The 12,012-nt window shown below is 39.0% G+C and overlaps 1 protein-coding gene across 1 annotated transcript in view; it reads left to right on the top strand.

Annotated features, from left to right (window-relative positions):
• CNTNAP5 (contactin associated protein like 5) overlaps positions 1-12,012 on the top strand; it is a 288,117-nt gene that overhangs the window by 140,431 nt on the left and 135,674 nt on the right. The window contains exon 7 of the mRNA XM_027636681.1: positions 1,560-1,703. Within this exon, the coding sequence (XP_027492482.1) occupies positions 1,560-1,703 (144 nt within the window). The remainder of the gene's footprint in view (positions 1-1,559; positions 1,704-12,012) is intronic.

Genomic DNA, 12,012 nt, shown 5'->3' with positions numbered 1-12,012 from the left:
TTTTTCTTCTGGTTTTGAAACTCCAGTACAGAGTCCCTAAGCAGGGAACTTTAAGAATAGAACATGAAAGAAAGAAAGTCTGCTGTTTTAGGAGGAACTAATGATTCTCACTGGAAAAAAAATTGCTACCACAGAAGCCCTCATGCCAATAACAAACCTGCAAGTAGCAGTCTGTTCCCTCTATTTCTCTGAAGTAATCAATTAATACAACTGAGGTGCAAGTTCATTAAGGACTTGTTTTCAAATAAGTGCTTTCAAGGTTACCCAGGGAGATTTCATTTGCTCATGTATCCCAGCTTGTTATGTAGAGTGGAATGGAAAATAACACCCAAATTTCCCTTTATTTTTGTAATAATGAAATGAAGTAAGGCATTAGGAGTTGTGACAGAGAAATAAGGTTGACCAGGTTCCAGCCGCTGTCAGCATGTAGAGCAGTGCCACACAGTGCCTGCCCTTGCTGCAGTGGATGCAGCAGGACTGCAGCACATCTTCTGTCAAGTGCGGTGGCTGTAGGATCCTCACCTGCATTATCACACTCACAGTGCTGCTGACTGTGATGGGAAAAATGAATAAAACCCGAGTAGTACCACCAGTAAGGTTTTGCCAGAAAGGTTGGTAGAATTCATTAGAAATGAGCACTGACATTCGGAAAATGAAGGTAGGATTGTCAGAGGGTTTTTGGGTTCTGGGGTTTGGGAGCTGTTTTTGTTTTTTTCTTTTCTTTGTATTCTAGGCAATTATGCTGGATTTTGGAAGCTTTATTTTCTTAGGCTCTTTGTTCTCCTAGGGTTTCAACCCTCCAGTTGAGTGATGAGTCGTAGCCTGCACAGTACTAACATCTGCCAATACTTAGACAACAACTCAGCAGAAGTTTTGTGCAAATGTGTAACCTGCAGAGCTTCTTCATGACACTGCTCAGTTCCAAATGCCACATGTGACTATTGTAAAGGCCAAAGAACAATGAAATTTAGGGAAAACGAATACAAGCTACAAATGGGATATTTTGTGTTTGTGATACTACCCTCCACTGGCTGAAACAAAAATTGTTCAGATGCATGACTGGTAGAAAGGGGTGAGCCCAGCTCACAGGCAAATCCAGTGCTCTGTGGGCAGGGAGAATTTATTCCCCCATTGCTGAGCAGTTCCTTGGGCTGCAGCTGGGTGTCATCCTTCAGGACAGTGGGGCTGTAATTTGGACACTGTGTGAACATTTCCTTGGGTGTTCTGTGTTCCTGAGTGGGTAGCTGGTGACACCAGGTTGGTGTGTTAAGGCACTTCAGAGCTTTCCAAGTCAGTGAGTTGTCTGCTGCAGAGGTGTTTCTCCAGCAGCTGTAATGCTATGGGGGCTGTGATTCCCTCTGTGGGGTGGCCAGGTCCTGCTTCATGCTCCCAAGTGCCTCTGTTGATGTGAACTTTTTCTTAGATAATATCCCAGCTGGATGCATGAAGTGGGGCTCTGCTGTCTTGGTTTTGGGATGATAATATAATATATACAAAAATATAAATATATATATATATTATAATATTATAAATAATACTGTTCTTATTCTTTCCAAAAGCTCAGTTTTGGAGGTATTCCTGTACCAGGGAAACCAGGAACCTTTCAGAGGAAAAATTTCCACGGGTGCATTGAGAACCTTTATTACAACGGAGTCAATATAATTGACCTGGCAAAAAGGCGCAAACCTCAGATCTATACTGTGGTAAGAGGCAATACTGCATGCTTTCCTTCTTTGCTTCCATGCTGTTGGTGCTCTCTTGGTGCTGCTGGCTGCACTGAATGATCAGAGTTCAGATTTAGATAGCTATGGGCGTAATTAGCTTGTTAAAATGAGGATAACACCAGCCAGTGCCGACTCCTGTGGTGAGAGTTATTGAAAGACACATGTGGAAATTAATGCATTTCTCTGACTTTCCAGGTGTATTAGAAATTGCTTGGAGAAACTTTTTAATTAATTTTCCAAGATTAAAATGTATATTTTTGATGGCATGATAGAAATCATAGAGGGTTTTTTTTCTGGTTAACTCAGATTAAGTCTCATTTTCTAAATCATTTTCTCTCACTGTTGAGTAGTACAGTAGTAGCAAAATTTTACTCTTATATTTAAGTTCACATTATAGAGAAGATATAAATGTTTCTTTTATTATTGGAAATAGTTTCCTTTGTGCTGTTTCTTATAGTCAATATATTGACACTTCTGAGAAGCGTTGATCTGGTACTAGTGTCTCTAAATGTGGGGGCTAAAACTAGAGGAACTATTGTCTTATCCACCTTGCTAACAAAAAACCACAAATGCAACTTCACACCTAATAATATCCAAAATTACAAATATATTTAAATGTATTATGAACAAGATAAGGAGCATTTTATTTTGCAAGAAGAGGGAACTTCCATTTTGCAAGAAGAGCTGCACTTCCATCCAGCCTTGACAAACTGTAAATAATTCAGCTCTCTGTTTAGCTTGTGCCTCACTCCATGCTTTAATACGTGCCTTTTGGCTAATACTGTGTCTTTGGAGAACGTGGAGGTGAAACTTCTTCTGGCTCTCATGGTATCTTCTAGTTTGTAGTAGTGTATATGAACATGCTGAACCTAAAACAAAGCAAGCCAGAAGACCAAAGAAATTCTTTCTGCACCTTCCCTGCCTAGGGCAAGGCTGAATACACAGAGAAATAGAAAATGGAAAGGTGATGGGTGAGAAGTCCTGCATTGTGTTGCTGGTAGTCAAGACTGCCTCCAGGATGCTCCTCTGGGACTGAGAGACTTTGCTTTATTAATCTAGATTTTGATGTTATGAGTGAGGACTCAAAAGGCTCAAGTCTTATGAACTGTGTTAAATTTCTCTTCCCCTCAGCTTACTTTCTAAGGGGGAAGCAAAGAGCCCTTGTCTGCTTCTTAGGTCATTAAACAGCTGGTTGTTTTGCTGCTGGAAAATGGGAAGGCCTTTCTAAACGGAAAGAGAAAAATTTTCAATGCACTTTTTCTCTGAATAGCATTGTCTGGGTATAAGTGGCCTCAAGCAACGAAACTCCGTTATTGCAATACTTGGCTCAATCTCAGAATCCGTCTCCTCAATGTAAGGGAGTGGGGATGTGCCTCCATTTTTCAATCTCTTTCACATAATGCCATAGTTTTCAAAGCCTGACTGCTGTACTGCATTTCTCAAGGTCTATGAGGCTCTGTGCACAGTTTCTGTGACACTTGTGTATGCAAAATGCATGGAAAGGTTGCCACACTTAACGGTACATCACAATCTTAGATGAACACCCTTCTATGAGAAATGGTCCATGTAAATTTGTTCTTCAACCTTCTTTGCATCACAGCTATTTCTCTCCTCTGGCAATGCTCATGTTCTTCTAGGTTACACAGGATCTTCCTTTGCCATCTTCTGCTCTTCGCCACTCCTTAGCAATTAACTTACTCAAATTAAAATAACTTGTTCTAGCTAAATGGAGTCTTTTACCTGCCAGAGTTACTCTGCACTAAATGCTTTTACTCCAAGCACGTTGAGGTTGTCATGCAACCAGCCATATCCCCAGGGAGCTGCAAGCTTCTCTGCTTCATGTCTTTGTAGTTGGTAAGGTTGTCTGGAGTGAAAATGCGATGAAAGAAAAGGCACAGAAAAATAATTAAATGTAGCAGGGACTTGAAATCACTTTTTCCAAAAATGTGTTGTATACTTGTGTTCTCTCCCCAGCTTTGGAGACCATCAGGGATAGTTCTGCATTGTTAGTCCCCAAAATACCTTTGTCTCCCAGGAAAAGATAATTGAGGACAAACTGGTTAGTGTGGGATTAGAAAGCCATTAATGCTTAGAAACACCAGCTTTGTCCTCCAAAGGCAGGCAGGCTTCAACACTCAGTCTCTGTTTCACTCTATGCCTTTGTGAATGTTAACGCAGTCAGTGAGCCAAACTTGTGGGTTTTCATACCCATCAGCTCTGTTTTGTTTTTTTTTTGTTGGTTTTTTTTTTTTTTACTGTTGACATCTTTCACACAAGCAGCTGAATGATACATCAGCTTTGGAGGTATAGATTTCCTCTTATGATATAGTTCCTCATCCATATAAATAATGGTCTCAAATCAGCTGCATTTAGTTAGAGGAAGAAACTACAGGTTGTCAATAACAGATTACTGCAGTATGTATTGTACTCTTGGGTGGTGGCTGTGATTATCATTCTGCCTGTTCTTTTCTGTAACTCATTTGCACTTGTCAGAGTTGCAATAAAACCCCTTGAGAAGGGATCTCAAGATAACGAGGCAGTGTGTCTCTTAGAACTGAAACTTGCCTTCAGAATTCCATTTTTATATTGCCTGATACTTAACCTCTCTGCATGACCCTGTCTGTTTGGACAGGATATCTGTCTACTCTCTGGGGTTTCTTTTGTCCCTGATGGCATGTTGTGGGCTTTTTTTTTTCATGGGGGGGGGATAGCATCAGGGAAAGTGTTTTGGGTTCTTTGTTTGGGTTTTCTTTATGTTGTGTGTGTTTCAGTTTGGTTGTTTGTTTGTTTGTTTGTGGGTTCGGTTTGGTTTGGTTTGGTTTTTCCTTCCCCTAGGTCACTGAGCATAGAGGAGTAATAGGGGATCTTTTATGTGCTTTCCAAAGTGATTACTGGTTTTAATGTCAAGTGGTCAAATTTCTGTAATTGCCACTGTCAGAGTTTACAGCAGTTACTTGTCCTTCTTGGGCAATTAGTTAGGGGCAGGAAAATATGCACGTAAGAGCCACATTTACAAAAAGCAGAAGAGAACTGTTCTTCCCAGAAGGAAACTTGGCCTGCTGATATCTGGGATGGAGAAGTCCTCATTGAAGGGTTTTTTTCTTAAGAGTGTATGTAGATGTAGGAGGAGATGCAACAAGTTCTAGGAAGAGAAACCTATTGAGAATTGCTAAATACATCTCGTTAATGGAGTAGATGAGAGAAAAGATACCTATAACATCCTGAAAATAGCTATAGGATCCTGGCCACCAGTGTTTACCTACTGCTAGATTCAGGCTGCACCTTTAGAAATCGCTCAAATGTGACCTGTGACCAGCTTTTTAAGTCTTTTTGTGCTTCACTGATTTGTGATGTCAAAATAGGAAGTTGTCTAGCCGATGAAAATAAATTAAGAGGTCATGAAAAGATGCTGTGTTTTATCTTGTGTTTCACTCTACTTACTGAAATTAAGAAAAGCACAATCTCCCTTTCTCTTCCATTACCTCTGGCTGTATTTGAAATTGAAGCTGTATTTTTATTTAGCAGAGCAAACCCTGTGCTGACTTGAGAAGAGTGCAGGATATTTGTAAGGCAGAAGTTGTCAGCCCTCAGATATGCTTGAATTTCTACTCTGGCCTGCCATGTTGAATCTGGGAGTGACAGTTCAGCACAGCAAGGGATGTGGTGACATGTAAATGTATCACTGTAGTGCCTTGGGGAAATAACCAATTGCCAGCATCAAAGAGCAAGGAAAGATACTTAGTGACAGAAGAATGTAAACTAATAATTCATTCCCTTTATAGAGAATCCAAACATGCTATTTTATTAAGCATCCTGAGAAGCATTTACTTGTCTATGCCTGTCTCGTTCTACCAAAGTGCTATTGCAAGTGTTGATCTATCTTTGAATATCAGGCTGGTGATTTGTGAAGGCCTCTACTAGGATTTGAAGAATCAGGACTTAGATTTTTTTTCTTAGTTTTTGCACTGCAGTCAGACTATAGGAATCATAAATAAAAAATGTTGGAAATGCTTAGTGACAACTTCCTAAGGACTAAATCAAACTTCTAAAAAAAAAAAAAGTTTTATTCAGTTATTTAATAAAAGTTTTGAGTCACACAATTAGAAAGAGAACTGAATTTACTGGATTTTAGGTAGGGCAGGTGAACTCAGATTCCAGAAATATTTGGTTCCTGTAAAAATAGCTTTTTATATTTTCTTCTGTGTCCCTTTCTGCTCTCTGGGTCTTCAGATGAGTCTCCTTCACATTCTACCTGTAGTGTGGAGTAGCAAGGAAGTCTATAGAAATAGCATTCATTTTAAGGTCACATTTTATTGTTGCTGAATGATATAACAGGATTATTTTGAAAGAAATTAGGTATGTCACCTCAGTTAAGGTCTTGAAATAAAGTCTGTTTAAATGACATTTTTCCTATTGATTTCAGTTGGCTTTGTCTACAATTCTAGAGTTTCAGAGTGCAAATATATAATCCAGCACACACCTGTAATAATAAACTCTCTTTGATATAAAAGTTTTTTTTGTGTTAGGATTTTGATAGTTGTGATGACAAGTAAAGCAAGACTTTTGAGAGAGACCATATTTTTTAATAAGACTAGTCAACATGCAGAAAAAAATGACATGTTTCTGAGCAAATAAGGTCTTTTTGAGAGTCATCAGCCTTCAGCAAATTACAGGTTAGAAACAATTGTTCTAATAAATAAAACAAGGGGTTTATTTATTACATTATCTGGATAGTCAAATTGAATGAATAGGGCAGTTAGTACCTGCTGAGTGGAGCAGGATATTTCAAGGTGGGACGTGATAAGGCAGTTAGTCCCTGTAGGAGAGGAAGAGAGATGGTTAATTATTGTCAGAGGAGTTAGCAGGGAAAAAGGAAAATGGGATGGAATGCAATTTGCTTCAAAGCCAAGGCTTTAATGTATTTTGTAAGGTCTTATTTCAATTGGTAAGGCCTTGGGAACTACTTGGTACTTGGCTACCTGACATAACAGAAAGGGGGCAAGCTGACCCCATCACAATCAAGAGCCAGGATTGTGTTCAGTTCACACCAGCCATTTAGGATGGTGTTATACCATGATACACTGAAAACTGGAATTTAACAGAGGAAAATCTATTAAAGGAAACTAATACATAAAAAAACCACAAAAAACCCCAAACCCAAAACCAAACCAAAAAAATCCTGATAAGATTTGCTTTCTGTACATTTTTTCTATTTTAAGGTAGATGTGATTCTGTTTCATAATAATAATTAAAAAATCCTTACTGCTGTGTTTTTTTCAAGGCAATAAAACTTAATAAGCTGGAGATCACTTTACCTTGAGCTGGAACAAAAATTGGACTTGGATTGTAATAATTTGCCAGTTTAATCTAAGACATCTATCTTATTCACTTCTGGCAAGGTGAATTTGAAAGGCTGGCTTGATTCCTTCTTGTTGTTCAAAGGAGGGTGTCTGGATGAGTTGGAGTTAATTCCCCATAGCAGACCCCAGAGGACTGTGCTTTGTGTTGGTAGCTAGAAAGGTATTGATAACACACCAGTGTTTTGGCTACTGCTGAGCAGTGTTGGCACAGCATCAAGGACACCAATATTCCTCCCTCACCAGGAGCCTGGGGGTAGGTGAGATCCTGGGAGGTGACATAGCCAGGACAGCTGACCCAAACTGAGCAAAGCGATGTTCCATACCATATAAATCTGCTCAACAATAAAAGCCAAGAAAAAGGAGAAGGAGGAGGATAGCATTTATTATTGTGATGTTTATCTTCTGGAGCAACTACTGCTTTTGCTGAAAGCTTGCTTCCTAGGAAGTGTCTGGACATCACCTGCTGATGGAAAGTAGAGACTAAATCTTTTGGTTTCCTTTACTTCTGTGTATGGCCTTTGCTTTTGCTTTATTAAACTGCCTTTATCTTGACCCAAGAGGTTTTTTTCCATCTTTATTTTCTTCCCCTGCCCCATGAGGAGGGGAGTGATAGAATGCCTTGGTGGGCACCTGGCATCCAGACAAGGCAAATCTACCACAAAGGGAAAATATTAATTGGTCACTCTTTTTTTGCTTTTCCTCTTGTCTTTTTTTTTCCTTTTCCTGTCTCTCTGAGAGAAACGATGTAATTTTTCCAAATTACGTCTATATTTGCTCCCATCTTTTATCAGCAACTCTTAACTATTGTACCATATAATGAAACAATAATGTACAGTTACTATGGGCATAAGAATGGTAAAATGCTTTGTTCTGCTTCTGGCCAGTGACATAACTTAGGACTCCGAGATAAAGAATATCCATAAACATTTAGCCAAGCATCTAATCCCTGTTTCTCTCAGTCACAATGTTTCAGTTTTTTTTGAAGCCTTCTTCTTTTTTTTTTTTTTTTGCTAAGTGCTACTTTTTCCACATTAGGAACATTATCTTAGTGTAAACAACTTAAAGCAATGTGATAAACAATTAGAATTTTATCATCATTCATGATACCTACAGTAAGTGGAGATAGGGCAATTCTTTATCATGAGACTGATTATCACAGGGCTATATTAGTTTCAATGAAACTTGGATCAGGAAAGCTTTCAGATTTTAATAATTTTGCTTAGAGAAAGACGAATCCCCTTCAGTATAGGGTGAGTATGGGCCCCTGCTCTTGGAATGGATTGGTTGCTCACTCAGTGGACTACTCCTAACTCGAGTAACACTGTGCGCCTTGGTGCTCCCATATCCTGTCTGAAGACAGTTTTTAACGGTATTTCAGAAGGCTGGAGCTGGGATCTCACTTTGATTTGCTTTTCGTTCAGTGCTTAGCAAGGTCTTGAAATGTATTTGAAATCTATGTGGGTTTCCTGACATCTGTTCTGCTTGAGATAGTTAATTTAAAAACAGGATTTGAAGGGACTTCCCTCATTCTCAAAATCCAGTTGTTCAGAGTCAAATGACGGTTTTTCATCTTATCCTTTGAAACTGCATCAGAGGTCACTTTTTTCCTCTGTCACCTTGCTCCCAAATTCATCTGCAAACTCAGTCTCTTCACAGCTAGAAATACTCCTCCAATTTCTAAGCTGGAGATATTCTGGCCAGTTTACCACATTTGTATCTCAGCCAGGCCTGGGATTTTAGTCCCCTTACCTGTCATATGAAGTATTCCTTTCTAATCTTCTGCAGAAAGCAAGATATCCTTTTTATTGGACAGTATCCATAGAGTGATTAATGACAAAAGTTAAGCGCCCATTTGATGCTCTAACCTGCAGGTAGAATAAGAGATCAGAAATACTCATTTATTCTTCTTTCTTTTCAAGCTGTGATCTTGGCCTGGATCCTCTGGTAGGCTAAGTGCTGAGGATTTCAGCACAGCTGTCAGTTTGAATAATTTCCCAAGTGCATCTTATTTTTGATTAGTATTCTCTGAGAACAAGGACAATGTATAAGAAACTTGATACCAATTGCCCTGGCTATGGTGTTGTCTTCTCTCTTCATTGAACAGTACATAGTATTACATGAAGAAAGGCCAGAAAAGACTGAAATGGTTCATTAAAGTTATACAGGTTTTATTGAAGTCCCACGGAAGTCACTGGAAAGGCTCCAGTCAGTTTTGGATGAGTTTTATGGCTCAGAGGATCTTCTAATGTAATCCACTTTTATCCTCATCACTTAGCAACTGTGTTCTTCCATTCTCTTTTAATAGGAAAGGCTTTGATTCTTTCCTAAAATGCTGTAACATGATGTTGGCTGTTGATTCAACACCTTACTTGAACAAGAATCATCTCTAAAACTGTACCTTGCCTGCAGAAATCTGGGATGGTTCCACTCTTTTCTTGAGACAAGTACCATGGCAGCCAGTGAAAAAATTGTAAATAACTCCATTGCATTTCTAGGTTCAGAAGTTTTCTCTTGTAAGAACAATAAGAACTCTTTTGGAAAGATTTCACTGCTTGTTAGAGGAGTCGTTAATCAGTCTGAGGATGGACTCAATGGAATTCTCGAATGCCATAGTATAGCTAGAGTTTCCAGCAGCTGAGTAGAGCTGAGCATCTCCTTTATTGTCTCTAGGGATTAGACTGTTCTTATCCCATTTCCTAGCCAATGAGCTTCAACTTTTCAGTTAAACTGGGTTCAATTACAAAATCAAGTGTCTACCAGAAATCTGGCATATACCCTGGAGAGTTCTAGAACTGCTGCCAATTAAAGCAAAATGCTTGTGATCAGATGCAGGTTTAAAGGGAGCTGTTTACTTTTCTGACTTAGACCTGCTGGCAAAACTTGTTTGAGAATAAAATTCAGTACAAATTTAACAGTTTTTGTAAAGGGGACCTATCCCACTTCAGCGGACAAATGTTTTTCAAATCAACAGTTGCGTATTTCTTAATCGGATTTTCATGTTATTGTCTCTAGGAAGGTGGACAGTGTTGGTCAGTGTAAGGATGTTAGCGGCTATTGTTGGTGTGTATTAACTACATCAACTGGTTTTACTCTAGAATACTGCTTTTAGAAGGTGTTTTCCCCATAAATGAGTCAGTTCAACTGACTTAAGTTTACATGGTATCAACTTTATTTAACCTTTTTTTTTTTTCCCCACAAACACTGGCTAGTTTTTAGCTCTGACTGCTACTACTTAAGGCCTTTACATCATGGAGATCTCAATTTTTGATAAAAAATAACAGAAATACCTTCTGAAAAGAACTCCCCCAAAAGGCAGACACACCTCTTGTCTATCCCAAATATATACCTTTAATCTCATGTTCATAGAATATTGCAGCACCACCTTTATGCGTTTCCACCTGCTTGTTCTTGTGGCAGGTAGAATCACACTCTTCAATTTGGTCAATGGAGAGGCTGCAGAGCTTGAAGTCTCGCCAGGTTAAGCAAGGAAAGAGATGTGTAGCTCCTGTCCATATGTCCCAGTGCTGGCCATGGAGTCAACACTCTTTGCTGATCATGTGTCAGGACAGGACTTCTGTGCACATCCCAGCTTACATGAATTGCTAGATACTGTGAATGACTGGAGTGTTGCTGAGTTTTTCAAGGTGTGAAGGCAACCCATGAATTTAGGACTAGTGGTATGTGTTCAGAATCTCATGTCAAATGCAGACGGAAACATTACCTTATATTTGGGCATATGCCTGTGCATCAGTGATACTTTGTTATGGTGCTGCTACAAGCAGCTGGAAGCATATTAACTACACAAAGTCTTTACTGGCTTGTTTTAAGGTCATCTGAAAGTTTGTTGTGCACTGCAAAATGTTTTTTCATCTTAGCATTTGCCTTCTTTGGCACCATTAAGTCAGCCTAGGCATAGCTTTTTCTGCAGGTAGGTAAAAATCTGGAAAGAGCTTTGAGACAAAAATCATATCTGAATTCTTTACTGTGAGGGCGATGAGATACTGAAAAAACTTTCACAGAGAATTTGTAGATACCCATTCCTGGAAATGTTCAAGGCCAGGTTGGATGGGGCTTTGAGCAACCTAGTCTAGTGGAAGGGGGATTGGAATGAGATGAACTTTAAGGTCCCTTCAAACCCAAACCATTCTATGATCAATAAATGTCTTACAACTTTGTGTAAAGTACTGAAAGCACTGTAAAGGTCTAAAATTCCAAAGGAAAATAGTCATTGCCATTTAAAGTGTCTAAACTTAAAACAGCTCTAGAGAAGGTTAACTGTATTTATTTATAATCCTACAGTTGACTGTTTTCTGTAATTTGGCATGATTTTGATTGAATATTGAGGTGGATATATAACAACAACAATAGCAAAAAAAAGCTTGTGGCAACTCTTATGCAGGCAAAACCCACCAGGTAGTAGAAACTTTAAAGGCTGAGAACAAATTTCTGTCCTACTTCCTACGTAGCTGATGTTCAGTGGAGTTTGGATAAACTTTGGATTATCTCTGAAAACTCATTCTAATATAATATGCTCATGGATTCCTTTTGCCATTGCTAAATCTGGTATGTATGTAGCATTCTGAACCTCACAGGGCAGGTAATATGTAAATAACTCTATATAGATAAATATCTATCAAGGGCTCTTTCATCCAGTGATAACTTAGTCTATTTCTGACACTTTATTTTCCATTTTAAAATACAGGATGGAAAGACATTTGAAAGTGATAGGGAACAGTTCCATCAGCTGTCTGAGATGGCAGAGAGGAATTCACCAAGCACTGTGCAACTTCCTGCACATCCATCAAGTGCTGTTGGTTATAATTATCCTGCTAGAGTGAGGTATGGGCTCTGATGAGAAGTGTTATCATGGAGAAAGCCTTACACTCCAATGTTTTTGTCAGATTACAGTTAGTATTTTACAAAGCAGC

This window comes from Corapipo altera, unplaced genomic scaffold (genome assembly GCF_003945725.1).
Source record: "Corapipo altera isolate COAL_440 unplaced genomic scaffold, ASM394572v1 45, whole genome shotgun sequence".
Lineage (NCBI taxonomy): Eukaryota > Metazoa > Chordata > Aves > Passeriformes > Pipridae > Corapipo > Corapipo altera.
The sequence above is the reverse complement of the archived record's forward strand: the minus strand, read 5'-3'. Positions and strand labels throughout refer to the sequence as shown.